The sequence below is a fragment of the Myripristis murdjan genome, chromosome 10 (genome assembly GCF_902150065.1).
Source record: "Myripristis murdjan chromosome 10, fMyrMur1.1, whole genome shotgun sequence".
Taxonomy (NCBI): Eukaryota; Metazoa; Chordata; class Actinopteri; order Holocentriformes; family Holocentridae; genus Myripristis; species Myripristis murdjan.
In genome coordinates this window covers 21,552,552-21,571,736 of record NC_043989.1, presented here as the reverse complement: position 1 = coordinate 21,571,736, position 19,185 = coordinate 21,552,552, and the positions used below count along the sequence as shown (strand labels likewise).

The window sequence follows — 19,185 nt, the reverse complement described above, 5'->3', positions numbered from 1 at the left end:
AGAAAAAAAGACTATTACCTCATGAATACGTTATGTTTTCTGTGAACTTTTGCATCCATCAGCCTCCTTTTTTTTCCTTTACTCTCCTGTGTTTTCTTTTATTTTCCAATCTAGAGTTTTCATTAGTGCCTCCGCTCAGCTCATCAATGCAAATGTATGGATTCAATTACTGCTGGTGTATCTTTTTTTATCGGCCAAGTTCAACCTGATACTACAAATTGATGAACTGCTCACCGAACAGAGAGGAGAGAAAGGGAGACAAAAAAAGAGAGAGACGTGTTGCCATTTTTTGGTCATTTTTCTCTCACCACTACTTTACATGGATTTGCATTCTTTAGTGGAAGGACAGGGGCAAGACAGGAAGGAGGAAAGCAGGAGGAGGGAGGAGAAGAGTGAAAGAGATGCAGCGTGCAGCATTTTTTCCTGTGTGCTTTTCACTCGTCCTTGTTGACTGAAGTTCTCCAGCTTTGGATGTAGCATAGACAGCACACACGCGCACACACACACACACATACACACACACACACACACACACACACACACACACACACACACACACAAACAGAGTAGAAACAGGTGGGCTATTAGCAGCTCATAATGCTCGTTCTAAAGATCTCTATACTGCGCTCAGCAGTGATGGAGCAGTAACATCTGTCAGCTAAACATGATGGAAAGATCAAGTTCAAATGAAGCGGAGATTGTTGGAGCCAGCTGTTGTGTTATGGTAAGAATACAAATGAGACATACAGGGAAAAAGACAGCTCTGTTCTTCCCACTGAGGAGAGGTCATGGAAACATGACTGCCATAGGAAAGCATTGCGGGAGATGTAGAGCTGAGAAAAACGCTGTTCCCGGTGGTTCAAGCAGCAGCTGTTGGTTATCGAGGCTGTGTGGCGCTTTGATTGACTATATTCACCATCCTACATGTGGCTGCACACAGTCTGGTGAAGCCATCCGATTTTAGCTGCTAAATAGGGAAAAGCATGGATGGACAAGCAGCATGCGGTAGTTTGACTTGCCTACAGACCAGGGTTGTCAGACTCATATTAGACAGACCCGTAGACAAGAAACAGCATTTTCTACCACGTTCCTGCGCTTTCCATTTCCTCAAACAGCCGACATTGATGCAAGCAGCCGGTGGCGGCAGGCAGCAGGCCTTTAGTCATGTCTGGCTAATCGAGAGACACGCTGTCCTATCTATTATTCATAGCTCTACCTCCACAGGCTGTGGCTTCCCAAGGCATAGATCTAGGTTGACCTGACACGCCTGTCTGCTGCAGTAAGGCTACATGGTGGAGAAACAGCGATCTGAGAGCCAAAAGTGGCTTGGCAACTTTCTTTATGTCTTTATGTCTTCTTCTTCTGTTTTTTTAAGTAACTAGGTGTGTCTTTATCTCAAGCTAACTGTTTCAGACTGTCTGGATTTTATCTGTCAGGCCCCTTCTGCTTTGATCTCATTCTCCACCTGTCAGCATGTACAACTCCAATGTTTTGTATCTTCTTGAGTTTTCTATTTTCCTCCAGTCACTTATTGACTCACCACTTCATGCATCACCTGTTCATTTGCTCATCGACTGAATGATAGCAGCCAGCTGATATTCACCAAAAATAAGCATTAAGCATCAACAAAACTTCTTACATGATCCATTAGCGCCGCAGAACGGGCCAGACTTAGATAATTTGTTTGGGGTCACTGAATACAAATGACTCTTATTTTAGCCATTCCTCTCTGTTAGAGCGACGTAATATATCCTTTTATGTATGAAAAAGGCAGAAAAACTCATTAAATTTTCCCATTCATTTTCTTTAATTTCAGCTACATATGGGTCCTCTTATCAGATTTTAATATTGGGGGAGATATTTGAAGCCAGTATGATTTCATCTTTGCACAAGCCCAATATTTGATATACCTGAACTTGTATCAGGTATATCAGTCTTTAAATATATCAGTCTTTAAATCATCTCTCACTCACTCATTATCACTCACTTTTCTCATTTATTGGTCCCCTAACTCATATGTTTTTGTTTTTTCTTTTCTGTTGTTCAGGAAGACCTCACTCTCATGTTATTTTTCAGAAGTTTGCACAAAACTTACTGGACGCAGAAATATAGCTATAGACGCAGCGACAGCCAGTCATTATATAACGTCTAAGGTGTCACTCTTCTTCACCAACTGTCTCTCTGCATGCCAGTCGTATTTGTAATTTACGTTTCTATCTGTCTGTCACTCTGTGTTTCCTCTGTGTCTCTCAGTATTACCCACACCCTGCTGCACTGACACTCTTTTCTGTCTCGCTGCAAACATGCAGAGATTACCCTCTGACAAAGCAGCCTCTTTTCCTTTAGTTGTCTCTAACTTTTATTTTTGCTGTTTCTTGCCCAACTTTTCTTCTTATTTCCATCTTTCTCATCTGTGGTCTGTTTTTATAACTAGTATTTTATCTCACTTTTTCTCTCTGTGTGTGCCCCATTTTCCTCCTCTTCTCCTCTCTTGTAATCTATTGATTTTCATATTGCTCAAAAAGACTCAATATCCTGAAACAGAAGGGAAGTGGGAGAAAGGGGAGGAGAGGATAGGGGAGAATAAAGCAGTGTGAAGAGTATGAAGATGGATTAATATTTTCAATAACAAGGGGAGTGAAGAGAGGGAGGAAAAGGGAGTGAGAAAGAGACACAGATGGCAGTCGAGGAGAGAGGAGAGGGCAGAATCCAGAGGATGCCAGTTGTTTTTTTCATCTTGTGATGAGTTGCTGGATCACTTTTCAGCAAAAGCAGAGCGGAGAGGAGGGGAGTGCATCAGTGCAGATAGCTTTAAAAATAGAAGGTCAAGGAGAGAAGGGGAGATGTAAAAAAGTAAAAAAAGACAAGGAAATGAAGTGTCAGTTTTGCGTCCATTTAGAGGGTCAAGATGGGCTGTAAATGCAAATGTCGTTGGTTAACGTGTGTGAGCGTGTGTGCATGCGTGTGTGCATGTGTGTGTGTGTGTGTGTGTGTGTGTGTGTGTGTGTGTGTGTGTGTTGCATATAATATTCACTGTAACTTGCCTGCTCATATCAATGAGATACTGCTTGTCTATCCCAAGGCTGAAGGCATGAATACTGGATTGAGTCCAGTGGGGATCTACTGCAGGAAAAGAAAACTCCATCTCTCTCCTCTCCTCTCCTTTCCTCTCCTTTCCACCTTTCCTCTTCTCTCCTCTCCTCTCCTCTTCTCCCCTCCACTGCTTCTCTTCTTGGCTCTTCACCCGCTCTCTCTCTGCTCCTCTACTTCATCACTCTGTCCTCTCATCTGTTCACTCTTGCATCTTGTTCCTAAATCCCTCGTTGGGCCCTCTCCCTTTCCCTCCTCCACCCTCATTTTCCATTCAGTACCATCTTCACAAACTCCCTCCACCCTCTCAGACTAAATGACAGGCCAGGATTTGAGTTTGAGTACTGGTGATGGTCTTTTTAGTGTCATGCCCTCTGAGTCACCTAGAAACCAAATCATGCGAGTAAACTGTCAAGTGAATAACACAGAATTTTTCATATTCAGCACTCCATACCATAGCTCAGTGGTTTTCAAAGTGGGGCTTGGACACCCGCAGGCTAGGGGTCCTTGGGGGCTCCCTCAGAAAATGTATGAATAGTTTAGTTCCACTATAATTGAATTCAGTATAACTGGTTAAGATTCAAAATATGTATGAATTATTTGTTTAGCATTTTGTTTTAATTTCACCACTGTCAGTGTTCAAGTATAATATCTAAATAATGTAATACTTACTACAAACCAAATTATCTCTTCAGGTCAGGGCAAAATAACTGGGGTCCATAGTTTAATGAAAGCCAACTTAGAGGTCTGGAACATGGAAAAGTTTTGGAAATCCCTGTTATAGCTCATAACATCGGACCAGAGGTCTTTACACGGCCTAACGGTAAGCCCACAGAACTTGAGTGGAGTACGATGGCCACTGAACTGTTTTGTCATTTGGCTGGTACAGAATAAAATGGCAATTGTTGTTAGTTGCTACAGTGATTGTGCATGCCAGTCCACCTGTAAAGTGTGTCCCACTAGACCTGTTACCTCTTCTCTTCTGCCGTGTGGCACATAAGACTTTCTGGTTTCTGTAATATTGCAGTTTTACGGAAGAGAGTTCTCAGCCCAACATGGAAGGACACTGACCTGGTCTCTGTCCTTTGACCCAAGCTTAGAAGATACTGTATGTTGTGCTGTGGCTGCTTGCTAGAAGCAGTTATCAACGATCATAGTCACCAACTGGTCCAACAGTCCTCAATCCCTCCCCCGCAGCGGCAAAGCAACAGTGATGGTGCACGAGATTCATCTCGATGCTCCAGACTCCAGTGCTCATTTGGCCATTGTTGCAAAACGTCTTACCTCAGCGAGTCAGTGACTTGCCGCAAGTTGGTTTATATGGAAATTAGCCCGGTACAATGGCCACAGTTCTTTGCACTGAAAATGATACACAACAATAAAATGGAGCGATAAAAATGGCCGACCATACTGCTATATTGGTTAGAATGGGAAAGTCTATACCACTTGGATTAAAGTCTATTCTACTCCAGTGTAAGATCTGTGTGAAAGCCCTTTCCATCCGTCCATTTTCCCCGTCCATTTATTCCTGTTGCTCCTAGCAATTCAGTTTCTGAATGTCTGAGTTCAAGTTTCAAGTCTTTTCAACTGCATTTGCCTTTTGTATGAAGAAAACACTTTTGAATTCTGAGTCACAAGCTTCTTGCCGTCGATAATGAACATACCTGACCTGCATGTCTTTTTACTGTAGGAAGAAACCCACACAAACCCACAAAGAACATGCAAACACCACACAGAAAGGGCCAAGATTCAATCTCAGGACCGCCTTACTGAGAGGGTTAGGGTTAGTGATTACATATTGATCAGTATAATGACTAACTGTGATGGTAAGGATTGCTTATACTCATACTTTATAAGTCAAATAGCATGTCCTCCCTGCAATTTTCTCTCTCTGGATGTATGCATTTGTGTGTGTGTGTGTGTGTGTGTGTGTGTGTGTGTGTGTGTGTGTGTGTGTTGCTTCCCTGAATACGTGTGTTGCTTCTACAATGCAGAAGCAGAACTGTATCCATCAGAAGCCTGGCTTATTCTACTCGCGTCTTACTCAGCATTCCTCACTTCCTTTGCAGAGGCCTGCAGCAAAATGAATAGGAGCAGCATAGCCCTAAAATCTGGTCTCAGCTCCGTTCTGCCATGTGCTCACAAAGCTCATATATCAGCTCAACAGGATGATGATCTGATCCTCAACCAGCGCCTGTTTTTTTTTTTTTTTTTTTTACAAGTAGGATGCAGCGACTTGAAGGAGGGCAGGAAGAGGGAGGAGAGGAAAGAAGAAGAGAGGGGGATGTGGGAGAAGCTATGGGGAGAAGATAGAGAGAAGGAAGGAGGATGTGGGAGAAGCTATGGGGAGAAGATAGAGAGAAGGAAGGAGTTGGGCAAGGCTCCAGAACCATAAATAAAGTGAATTAAGTAGGCAGTAAATCTTTAATGCTGTTTAGTTTCCGCCAAGAGGCCAGATTTGCATCCCCATCCCCTGATTATGTCATCTTCAGTCAGCACTCCAGGCATGGCTTTGCCTATTTTAATGTTAATGTCAGTATTTGTGCAACCTCACAAATACCCACGGCTATGTACAGTATATGCGTGCAAATGTGCGCACGCACACACACACACACACACACACACACACACACACACACACACACACACATACACACACACACACACTCTGGCATAAGACATTCCACTTCAGAGCAGGTCATTTCAGCTGAGAGAAGCCAATCAGGCTAAAGCCATTCCCACTTTGGTCTCACTCAGAATCAATTCTGCTCCCTCTCTACTTTTTCCTGTCACACCGATGTCCGCGGGGATCGACTATTTCTGATGAGATCTCAGGTTCATCACTTAAAGCCAGGGAGAAAAAAAAATACTGACCTGGTGCAGTCCCAAAGATACTCTCAGAGAGACACCAGAACGAGGGCGAGATAGAGCTACCCACTGAAATGAGAGACTGCTTTTTTTGTTGTTTTGTTTCTTTTTTTTCCTTGGTCGTACAGGGCAGAGATTGAGGTGGGATTTCTGGCCTGCCTTACTGGGAATGGCAGCATTCCCTGTTGGTTTGCCTTTGGGTGTGATACTGTATGAGAGGCACTTTTGTTCCAGCTTGGATAAAGCGGGGCACATGTAGCACAGCATGAACCTTTCAGATTACTGCGTCGTACAGAGCAGGTCTGGAGTCACTCAAAAATGCTCAAAAGCATGGACTGCCCCATGAGAAAAACATAGCCAAGTAAGCACATTAGCTGGTGTAGATGAATTCTTTGATGATTGCATTCCTTCATTGACATTATTGCTCTTTTATTAACTCCGCTGAGAATATTTGAACACAGAGGCATTGTTAAATTTTGCTTGTTCACAGTCTAAATTAGTCTAAATCCTAATGGGACTATTAGTGGTTCCATGGAAGGCCTTTGAACACATGACATCTGGCCAAACTGGACAGAATTAAGCAGTATCTACTGTAGCGTAAATGAGTAAAGTGGAACCACTGCTAAATAGACTGCATCATCTCATTTTAATTCTAGGGTATGGAAATAGGTTTATAATAAAAGAATCCCAGAGTCAGTGACAGCTGTTGTTCCACATTTTTAAATAGGTTTTTAATTAAACTCCCCAAAAAAGACTCTTAATTAATCCATCCAAGTTTCTGTCTGCCAGCTCCTGCACAGTGTTCACAACTTCAAATTGGCATTGATGAAAGACTTTTTTTCATTATGCAACTCTCTATTGAAAATTTCAGTACTACCCCTGATAACACTGACTTGTGTTTGCAGTGTTACGTATTTATTTATTTTTTTTCCCACTAGGTTAACACTTAAAAGCTTTATGAGGTATGAAAAGGGAGTGTGACCATAAAAGACAGATTGTTTTACCCTTTTGTAATGACATTGAAGCGTTTGAATGACACTGGGGGCAGACACAGTGTGGACAAAGTTGCCTGTTAATGTTGGTGTGATGAGTATACTTAAATATTAATGGGGATCCTGGGGGAACAAAGGTCATTCCTGAGACTTAGACAGAATAATAACAGGGCTAGTGGCAATCACTCTGATCTTTCATTAACATCAGCAAGTAAAACCAGAGGGCATCTCAAGCATGGTGCCTCAACTGGCTGGAGTCCCCCCCCCCCCCCCCCAAATTATATGCAAATATAAGGTTTTTCAGCAAAATGAAGGGAGGAAGGTGAATGTCCAGACCACAAATCCACAGGAGAAAAAAAAAATCTTGCCTGCTACTGCATATCACATGCTCTTTTACAGACAAATGCCAACAGACACACACACTCGCTCTCTTGTTTGTTGTGAGATGAACTCCCCGGGGCTCTTATACAGCATACTAAAGTTAAAGTGTTTGTCCACTAAGGAAGTATTTGAGAAGGAGAGAGATCTTCATCACATCTTTTCTTCCTTCCTTTCCCTCTCAATCACATATTTTCACAGTAAAAATGGACAAAAATCGTGTTCCTCTTCTCCCCTCACCTCTGTCTTTCCTCTCCATTCCCTCTTCATTTCTCCTCTGTCTTTTTGTTATGCTCTTCTCCTACACCCAGGCTGTACAATTTGCCCTCAATGTGTTTGAAATTGCATGTCACATCAAATAAGGCTATCTCACTTCTGCTGTGGTCGGGAATGTGAGCGTCAAGTGTGTGTGTGTGTGTGTGTGTGTGTGTGTGTGTGTGTATGCGTGTGTGCGTGTGTGTGTGTGTCCCACATTGCAGAATCAGATTCCTATTAAATGACTTTATGGGTTGAGCTCAGTATTCAGAATGAGTAACATGGAACTGTAATAGATCTGATGGACATCACATATACCATTTTCACCGACCGTTCTTTCTCTCTCTCTCTCCCTCTTTCTCCCTCTGCCGTCATTTAAAGGAGGTGGAGGTAAGTGATTAATTCATTGTGTTTATGCTTTAGAACAATGATTGTCAACTGGCAGCCTGAAGCTTCCCTTCAGGCCCACAGAAAATTAATGAATTCAGACAATGTGAGGAGGGAAAAAAATGAATGAAAACAACAAGAATGAAAATAACTTTATTAGGAGTCATTTACCGACCCCAAACATGTGCATTCCACACGCAGGTTCTAAGACATTATAAATCCACCTGTCAGCTTATTATTAGTTACCACACAACCCAATGCAAGAGTCAGGCCTACCTCACTCACTCAAACCTACACTTGCATCACTGGTTGTCAATGAACAGGACAGGTGAAGCTGAAAACAATTCCGGTCTTTTATGAATGAAATTCAGCTTGTACCGTATCCTCATTTAAGCATGGGAAGAAACTCATAGCTCTCATTTACCATTTCATTTTTTTCCCCTCACATTTTGTCATTTAAAAGACATTTTGGCTCCTGCCTACCTGACAAATAATCCAAAAGTTTTTTTTTTTTTTTTTTCTTGCAAGTGTTTTCCACCCTTCAGGACATGTTGTAATAGCATCAAAACTGGTTAAAGTTGACTATTATTTCTGTCTGTGCTCTACTGAGAGCATTTTCTAGTTGACTATCTAGTTATTGCAATGGATTTCCTAAAGGAGTCTATTCACACTAATACAGGCTAACAAATATGACATTAATTTTGTAAGAAAGTGAAACTATTAAGCAACAATAGGCATAGCAGGCCAAAATAAATTTGGATTTTATTATTTGAATGTCCTGCCCCATACACTGTTTGCTTAGAGGGGTCCTGGCCCTTGGACAAATGTAGTTGCTGACCCCTGCTGTGGCAGCAGCATGTTGACAGTCACTGCAGTCACTGTCTGGAAGCTCCAGATGTTCTGGTGTTTCTCTCACAGTGGACGTGTTGCCATAAGGCTCGAGTGCAGAGGTGGAGAGCTGGTGTTGATTTAAATGCACAGCAAGGTGGAGCAGCTGGCATGATGTGGGTCAGTTCAGCATGTAGCAGGTTTCCAAACATTTTCTATCAGAGTATATCAAGTTCACGATGCATTTTCAATCAGTGTGCCGTATGTTTCTGGTGAATTAGCGTAGATAGACTGATAGCGTTGCTGCCTGCCATTCGTTGGGGAATTTGACTTCCCCCAGCTCTAGGCCCTGTTAGCATGAATGACATGTAAAATAAACAAGGTGCAAATTACATTATTTTATACCATGTTGTGTGTTTTGCCTTGTTTTGTGCCACTGCTACTCCAAGACTCTGTTCACATCAGAGCTGAAAACATTTGCCGCTCTTTGTTTTACCGCATAATCTGGTCAGGTCATATTCAGTACAATTCTTCATGAGAGCACCACATTGTAGCACCGAGTCTTGCTTGGAAACACACAGCGCCAACCAAAGATTAGCATAGTTACTGTGTAAATGAGCTTGGCCTTGTGTGAATGGATGGGAACAGGACTATTGATAACCAATAGCTGATATGCAGTGATAGAACTGATAATAGTAATGTTATGGCTGATTGTAGATCAACAAAATGAAAAGTTTGAAAGTCAAACATTGCTAAAAGCTTTTAAAACTGAATAAAAGAAAATGTACCATTTAAAATGCTCAGGGCGATTTTATTCTGTGTGTGTGTGTGTGTGTGTGTGTGTGGAGACAGAGCATGCAACTTCAGTTAATAACTTTGGTTGTCAAACCCCAAGATGCTGGTCTGAATGGCTCCTAAGAGAGTGTATTCTGTAAATAAGGGCCCAGCCTAACTGAATGTGTATTATTTTTTCCATAGCACCAGCTTCAGAGTATTTTTTTCTCTGGAGCTGTCAACATAGTATGTATTTTAGTGTTTAGAGCAGGGGAAGTCATTGAATCACAGATTATTGGCTCACATTAAATAATAATGGGTTCAATCAGAGCCCTGCAGAAATTATTTTCTTGGCAACACTGCAGTTGACACTTTCAATACCCAGAACAGATAATAAAAGAGAGAGAGAGAGAGAGAGAGAGAGAGAGAGCACAGAGATGGACATGAAATGAGATAGAAGAGGGGGAGAGAATATCTGTGAAGTGAGCACCTACGGGAGAAACTAATTAGGCTTCGCCACCTCATTTCAAACTTGTAGATGTGTTGGCTTGAATCGTAGTGGTCGTCATTTATAGAACAAGGACTGCTTGAGTGGGTCAGCTGTCCCTTTTTTCTGGACTTTTTCGGGGTCCTGTCCAATTTTTTTTCATCAGGAACACCCCCTCCCTCCCTCTCTCTCTCTCTCTCTCTCTCTCTCTTTCTCTTTGCTTTAAAGCTCAGACTCCCCACTGACACACATAGGGCTTTCTGCTGGTGCTACTTCAGATGGGCTAGATACCATAGCTCGCCCCTCTCTCTCTCTCTCTCTCTCTCTCTCTCTCTCTCTCTGTATGTGTGTGTGCGTGTATGTGTGTGTGCGTGTATGTGTGCGTGTGTGTATGTGTGTGTGTGTGTGTGTGTGTGTGTGTGTGTGTGTGTGTGCGTGCGTGTGTGCGTGTGCATATACAGACTGCAAGATCTAAGAATATATAGTCCTACACGTACTTGTTGCCATGGTACTTGTTGCCTGTTTATTTTGTTTGACACCTGATGTTTAATGACCACCTTTGTAGCAAGAAGTGTGATGTGCATAAATGTGTGTGTGGGTGGGTGGGTGGGTTGGTTGGTGGGTGGCTGGGTGAAGTGAGGTGATAGCAGTAAGATATTATTATGAAAAATGGAGGCTATTATGTGTAATTTGGTGATCATTTGCCTTTGATGCAAAATCTATCTATGCCCTCACATCTATTCTTAATCTATCAAATTACAGTTTTCATTTTGAGCTGTGCCCATTTCTCTCGGGTGATAACTGAATGTTAATGCACTGATATTGAGTGACTAGAGGACAGTTTTGGGCTTGTCAGTGGGAAAAAAGTTTCACATGACACTTCATGACTTTTCTTCATTGTAATGAATCACTTTGATTACTCCAAAATAACAGTAATCAGACATGGCACTTGTTACATGACTTTTGCGTTACACCACAGAACGATGGTGCCAAGCTGGCCTTTACTGGTGCAATAAATACCGCAGAGCTACACCGACACCAGCAGAAGCAGCCTCAATAATGACAGACACAAATCTCTGTAAGGTTTTTAATAAAGATAAAGCTTACAGTATTAAACTGTGACATTCAGAGATATGTTTACCACTCTGGAGGCTTGTACACTCTACTCATAGCTGCAATATTTCCAACATGACTTGAAAGATGGATAAGACTAGAGGAATCTTTCCAGAGATATGACACCAAATAGAGAGATTTAAAAAAAAAAAAAAAAAACAAGAGAATTAGTCACAACCTAGCTGTTAGATCAGTGACTGTAAAGTGATCGTTATCAATGAAACAGGAACAGTAATGCCTGGCTTTATTCAGTTACAGGGAAAAGTAATGTTTTTACTTACAGTACTGTATTTCTTTGTAACGCTGACACTGCTCAGCTTCCTTAAATCTGAAAGAGTGCCATGGTCAGTGGCATTGAAAGTGGCACTTAATTCTAGAAGAAATGAAATTGGCAGCTTCCCGTCATCAAGTTCATTTTCAGGTCTTTCACAACTTTCACTAGAGCTGCCTCAGTGCTGCGAGAAGCGCGAAAAGCAGATTGGAATTCCGCTAAGATATTGTTACAGTGAAGACAAAATAAAGCTGTTTAAAACTATTTTTTTTTCTATGATTTTGTGAAGGAAGGAGATATCTGAAAATGGTCTACAATTGTTGAGAGCCAAGGGATCCAGATTGCTTTTCTTAAGGAGAGGTTTAACAAGAGCAGCAGGGAAGTTATCAGTGAGCGGGGATTTGGTTTTACAATCGCCAGCACTTTATCCTGTAGACAATCAAAAAGTCTCTTTTAAAAAATGGATGGGATAGGATCAAGAAAACATGTTGAGGGTTTAAGTTGCAAAACCTCTTTTCTTAGCAACTCCCTGCGAATTGGCTCCAGGCATTGTCAAAAGGACAGAGAGGATTCCCAGACAGGGGCTCACAAAAAAACATCATTGATGCTCTTGGAATTTAAATTGCAGACTGTTTTAAATGATTGTCATGTGGTTTTGTATCAGCCGCTTTTGTAAAACTCTCAGGTAGGCTATACCTCTATTATTCGGGTGTTCTGCATATTCTGATGTAAATAAAAATGCAATAAAAAGCCCAAAGTTTCACTGTGAGAAATACTCAAACTTCTCAAAGTTGTATTTCATAAGGACAAGATATTAGTTGGCAGTAAAAACACTAGCATACTGATTGAGATACTTTCAAACCCCGTCTCTTCTCATATGCGTTCAGAGAGAGAAAAAAAAAAAACTCTCATGGTATTTTTAGTTCGATGTGTTTTTCTCCACAGCTCTGAATGACATAGAAAAATCTGTGCTCTGCCAACTATGGTATTCAGGTTTGGGGAACATCCTTACAGCCGAGCCGTATCACTCCATCATCCTCCTCCCCACAGACCTCAGTCTTCTTCTGTCACTTTGACCTGGGCTAAACCCTATTATCTGCACTCGCTGTATATTTCTATCTCAATCAGTCTGTCCATCTCTCTGAGCTCTCTATCAGTGCAGAAGTCAGCTCTGACCTTGACATCGAATCTGTTTCTGTCCTACAGGAACTTCAACTTTTCTACTCTAGAGCCTCTATCTTTCCCTGCCTGTTTTCTACAGCTCTCTGGACATACTCCTGTTCTATTTTGGAAAGTTTGTTTTTTCGCTGGCCACCCTCAGTCAGTGTCTTTGCTGCCTCTGCTGTAGTCACTCTCTTTACGTAGGGCCACAGCATGAAAGAGAGACAAAAGGAAAGAAAATGAGGGCTAGATTTCTGAGTGGTTAACCTACTGTTTGGGCTCTGTTTCGTCTGCAAAATAATTCACTGATTCTCACTGCAATATATTGTAACCCAGTTTCTTCTCTGTGTTTGTGCTCAGGATGACTACTTCAAGAGCTGGGCTCCTGCCAAGCCTGCAGACCAAGGTAAGTGGTTTTGATGTGTGTGACTTTGTATATGCTTACACTCACGGGCTTACCAGTGAGTCTCCTGAGATTTCTTTAGACAGAGTGTGTATACTCTTGTGTGTATACTCTTGCTACTCTTGCCACATGGTCTGAAAACTGTGCAACAACAGCAGTCTTATAAAATCATTACATGTCACATTGTACGAGATATAAATCTCGATTGCAATACATGACAGACTGTCCGATTGATCTACCAAGGGAAGAAAACGTGAGCTCAGCAGCAGTGCTCAGACTGAACCCCTTGAACTCTAATTTTCCCTTAAAGTTTCCCCTTAAGTACAATATGATGGCATTTGTATTCTGTGTCATGCTGTCTTCCAGGTGGATGCCTTGTAGACATGGGTTGTGGCAGAACTCAAACTGTTGTGGACCCACATTTCTGACAGTCAGACACAGTTGACCCAAATTGGCTGTCGATGAGCTTGCCACTCTAAGTGTTCTAGGACCAAAGATTTCGTCATGTTTTATTAATTTTCATCTGCAATGGCAATATCATGGAAAATCATGTACAGTCTGTAGGGGCTTTAAGGCAGAAGAGCCTGGATCTTCAGCTAGGAAAACCTATTCCACACAGAGGCTAATGTAACAGTCAAACTTAGTGCAGGGTGGAAGGAATGGAAAAGGGAAGGAACATCAGTGTACTCGGGCTTGAGTGTGAGGCTTTTTACACTTTCAGTGTGTGGAGTACACCTGCTTGTTTCAGCAAGGTGATTTTACATTTTGTTTTTGTTTTTTTTTTGTTTTGTCTGTTGAATTGTGCTACATTCAAGTTACACTCCCTGTTTTCCTGGTACAGTTCTGCAACTTTTAAATTTGGAAGACTTGTCTGCAGTAACCGTACTGCTCAGTGAACTCCTGCCAATTGTCCAATCATCCATTTAAAGCTGTTTGTTTGTGTATGTGTGTGCGTATGTTTCTTTCTATCCACAGCCAAGTTTTGTTACCTCTCCACAGTTTTGTACTGCTTATGGAATTACTATGGCAACAATGCCAAGTCCACTTCATCAATCACTCTCAAGTGTGTAATGCTCTTAGACCCCCCAGTAACTATTGACTAACTCTTCAATTATCAACACACGCTCTCACTCACCCTCCGTCTCACCCACACACATACACACAGACGCACACAGACACACACATCCGCATGCACACAGCATAAAGTGGATGATTGGGCAATTTGAAACAGCTCACTGAGCAGCACTACAGACAGACACAAGTCTTCCTGCTGGGTTGTACCACAGAGAGGTGAGTTTATCTATGCTAACCTGGTTTCCACATCTAGCACAGTATCTCTAACTCTTCAGGGAAAGACTGGCTGAACGGGTTTATCTGGGCCAGCTCCTCGTGGATACAAGGCCTAATGAGAGCAGCCTAGCGCCAGTAGATCAAACTCATGAGTAGATACAGAATACTAAAGACAGTAAACAAACCAGAGAATAACTTAATAAACTGGACAAAGTCTCATTGTATGACCAAAGAAACCAGCTGTCTTAGGTTTGGATTTCTATCAGGTTAATATAGGGTTAAGGCTAGTTCTCTTGTCCTGTAAGACATGCAGCCACCACAATTCCTTAGTGCATACAGGCAGTCAAAAGAGCACGATCTTATGTAACAGCAGCAACACCACACCACAAACAATATTGAATATTGAAATACTTGAACCCATTGGGTAGAAGATGCTACTACATTTATCAGCCCACACGATCTTTATAACATAGTGAATAGAAAGTACTAGTATTGAGAAAAAAAAAAAAAAACAAAAACATTTCTGCTGCCAACAGGGTCTATAAGCCTGACTAGTTTGAGTTTTTTTTTTTTTTTTTTTTTTAATGAAGAAACAGCTTTAGATGACTGGAATTCATTTGTTAGCATGACAGCCAGCACTAGCCTTGCTGCTGAGACTAGTGGCCCTTTTCCATTAGTATCTACTCGGCTCGACTCGACTCGGCTCGACTCGGCTCGACTCGGCTCGACTCTACTCGCCTCGACACGGTTTAGGTGGTTTTCCATTACAATTGAGTAGCACCTCGCCGTGGGTGGAGTCGTCATAGCAAGGCAGCACACCGTCCAGCTCCCTCTGGATTCTTTGGGCCGCCACCAAGCTCAGAAAAGTCTCCACGTCTTTATTTGACTGCGGTAGCGGTTTGCTTGCCATTTTCCGACTTTGACAACTTCACTGACGATCAATGCACACGGCCGCTGTTGCCGTTTTTTTTTCTTTTTCTTTTAAATGTCGGGTTTTGTTTTCGTGCAGGAGTCGCTCTCGTCACTCCCTGTCTAATCAGTTGCCTGCACGGCGTTAACGTCACATTTTCAGCTCGACTCAGCTCGCTTGGAACCCCGGCTGAGTAGGTCCCAAAATGGGACCTGCTAGCAGGTACTACCACCTAATGGAAAAGCTCTTAAACCGAGTAGAGTCAAGCCGAGTCGAGCTGAGTAGGTACTAGTGGAAAAGGGGCATAGGTAGTTGTTGTTTCAGCACCATGGACAGCACCTGTTTATTGGATGTAGTCAGTCACTTGATCCTGGCCTGGGTGGCATATTTCAGGCCACTGAAACTTTGCTGTTGCAATATCGCAAACATCATGGACAGTTTTGTGTTGTTGCAATCAGCTTTTGCAAGTAGTGAGTTGCTATGTGTGCTTATGTGTGTGTGTGTGCGTTTGTATGTGTGAGATATTGGAAGTGTTGAACCACATAATGAAGAGTAAAGTCTCGCTCTCTGTCTGTCTCTCTCTCTCTCCCATAGAAAGTGCACCCATTCGGCTATTAAATATTTATATTATATATTTATCCCTGCCCCTAACACTAGTTATTTTAGAGACCCCCACAAAGCTCGTCATCTGAAAACCCATAATAGTCAGGTTATGTTGTCATATCATAGAATCATTGTAATTGGATAACCAACTTTTTCACTGAACAAATCATAAGCCCTGTGTGTCCAAAACTCCGTCCTGCCCCTATCCTCGGCACAATCTCATGTCAAAACACAGCCTGCTCTGTAAGACAACTTGCTGCTAGCTGGTATATGTGGCTTTTCCAAACCTAGTTGGGAGAGGAGCAAACACATCCTCTCCCTGTGGAAAAGCCTTCAAGGCTGTCATTTGCTGCTCTTCTAAAAAGTCTTGGAGTTGTTCCAAGGCAGATGCAATAGCTGCGTTCAAACATATTGGTGAACTGCCAGTCGCTGCCATTTTTCTCTTCCAGGGCAGGCAAGAAGTTTCATGGAGTGAGTGGTGGGCATGACAAATACTCATGAGTGTTTCAGTTATTTTTGAAGTGGTAGCCAATCACCACACTCCAGCTTTTTTGGCGAGAGTGTTGCACCTACAGTATAGAAGTACAGCTGGCTAGTAAGAGTGAGAGGGCCCTTGGTGCTGATGAGTATGGCGACGTTTCAATTACCTCCAGCTTTACACAGCGAAATGGAAGAGCATGTCTTTTTCAGTATCATATATAATGTAATATAAGGGTATAATCCCATACTGTATACTGTGACAGTGAATCATTCACTTATCTTTTTCCACAAAATTATATAGCTCATATGCTTAATCTGACAATTTAGTCTAATGTACACCAGTTTTGGTTACGTATAACTCACTACTACAACAAGCACATTTGATTGCACTTCTGTTTTTCATTCAGCTGGTAGTGAGCTGTACCTGAACCTCAATGCAGGATGATCTACACTGCACTGGGAAACTACATAGCTCACTATATACTAAATTTACATTCACTAGGCTATTTTTTCTTTCCCTCTATTTGCATATGAAATAATTGCCCCACAGCTGTGCTAACAATGTATCTCAGAACCACATGTTTAACTTGAATAAGCAGGTCGTCCTGTTTGCTACACTGTGAAAATGTGGCGTTATATCTCTATTCCCCTGCGGTAGCATTATGTTTTGACTCTCCCATTCTGGAAATGGCAGTGCCAGCAGTTCTAAACATAACCAGTATATTGTCATAAAGGAATTTTCTTTACTCTTTTCTCTGCTCCACAGCATCTTTTACTCTGACTGTCCATTTTTACTCACAGTCACAGAGTCACCAGTTGCATGCATTTCTAAGCGAAACAAATCACATTCCATGACACCAAGGACACAATGATTTTCCAAAGGTCAGTTTGGGTTTGCATACAAGCAAAATGCACCCACAAGCATGTGACTAACAAACAATATCCCTAGTAATCTAAAACTAGAAATCAATACCAGCCATCATGCAACTATCAAACAATTTATCAGCAAACATGCTACAAGTAACCAGATATCTAAGGCACGAAGATATTATCATAGATCTACTGGACTTGCTGAAAAATTAAACTAATTCACTAGCAAAACTCCCAAGGGTACTTACTTCAGCAGCTCTGTGTCCAATTTATTATTCTGAATCTCAGCCACTCACCATTTTGAAACTACTCCACCTTTGACAGTTTCCCCAAATAAACTGCCGTTTGCCAATCTCTATCCCATCTTGCTGCCCTATAATTTGCATGACCAAAAGCTTGACTTCTAAAATTTCAATCATCACAGACAAGACCAATTGTAAAATCTTCCTTCCTGTCATTTAACAAATTTCCAACCTTCTGTTTTAAATTGCTGCTGCCACATGCTCACGAGTAAAGCTTCTCCAGGAAAATGCTCTATGTTTAGAGCAAAGACTCTCCGGCCTTGTTGAGACTAATAAGATTTTATCAGTGGAAATTCCTTAATGAAACCTTCTTAATGATCTTCTTATCAGTTCCTTTAATTTCCGTAATTGACCTTTATAGCACAAAATCATCCTGTAGATCTGTGACTGAACTGATTTAAATTCTGCTGCCAATGCTAATATAAAGCTAAATGAAAATGTTAACTGTTCCAACTATTTTGCATTATTATTGAGTTGCTGACAATACTTCTGTGTTCAAAATGACTGCAGGCCTTTGAAACTGAACATGCATCACATGTCTGTTCTCTGTGGATGTGACTGTAAAGTTGCCACGTGACATAACAACGAGAGTGTTGTTGAGTGTTAGATCAGCGCGGTTCTCCGGAGGCACGTCCGCTGCAGCCAATGTGCGCAGCATCTTAGTGACAGAGGACAAACGAGACTCTTTATGGAACTGTAGTCACACTTATGATCTTCTTTTCCATCTTCTCCCTTAACGCTTGCCATGTTCACTCTGCCGCTGCACGCTTCGGCGACAAAACAACTGCTCCCCCGCTGCGGAGTACTGAAGACGCAGCTCCCACCAAGATCATTACTCTCTCTCTCTCTCTCTCTCTCTCTCTCTTTCTCCCTCTCTCTCTCTCTCTCTCTCTCTCTCTCTCTCTCACACACACACACACACACACACACAGACACACACACACACACACTGTTCAGCAGGGAAGAACGAAGAGCTATAGCAGTTTATGGTAAATCTGCATTTTGTTGCATTTGTATTTTTTTGAAAAGTGTCATTGCAGAGTGGTTATCTCATAAAATTTGTCTGTTTGGTCAAATTAACAAAATCATATCAAAACTACAAGTGTGACAATAGCCCAAAATCACAGATCAGTGTGGCGAAAGACTTCCAGCAGTCAACATTACCTGCTGATTTTAACTTGACAGATCAATTACTTGCTGGAAGTGAATCAGAGGTTGACGTAGGACGACAAAGCCTCGTAATTGATGATTCGGTGATTAATGGTTCTATTTGTACCCTCTAAACAATGAAATCAGTATGATCACAAGTGACCAGCTGGTAGATCTGATACTGCATTGTGAGTCATCAAATTCTCCAGTTGCCAGTGAATTTCTCAAAGATGTGTTTTGGCTGAGGTCCAGCAGTTGATTTGTAGCTCATTGTAGGTGGTGAGCTGGGCTGAATATTTATTCGAATCCAAACTAATCCTCCTGATTCTGTGAAAGAGCAGAGACCAGTTGAGAATCAATCACAGCTCATTAAGCCTGTTAGCTCCCTCGCCTCGTGGAAATGAACATACGGTCCATGTCATCATCGCGCTGCTACAGTATCACGAACATGTCAGGATTCTGGTTGTTGACAGAGATTTCCAAGTGTTGATTTTCTGTGCCGCCCTGTTTTCCCCGAGCATCTCCGCTCTATCTGTTCTGTGTGAAAGAATCTAGGCCAGACAGAATTTACTGT

The 19,185-nt window shown here is 41.9% G+C and overlaps 1 protein-coding gene across 4 annotated transcripts in view; it reads left to right on the top strand.

Moving 5' to 3' along the window:
• LOC115366725 (testican-1-like) overlaps positions 1–19,185 on the top strand; it is a 109,942-nt gene that overhangs the window by 33,483 nt on the left and 57,274 nt on the right. For 2 of the 4 annotated variants that reach the window (XM_030062307.1, XM_030062305.1), the window contains exons 3-4: positions 7,965–7,973; positions 12,965–13,010. In XM_030062307.1, coding sequence (XP_029918167.1) covers positions 7,965–7,973; positions 12,965–13,010 — 55 coding nt within the window. The remainder of the gene's footprint in view (positions 1–7,964; positions 7,974–12,964; positions 13,011–19,185) is intronic. The other 2 variants (XM_030062308.1, XM_030062306.1) reach the window with 1 other exon arrangement.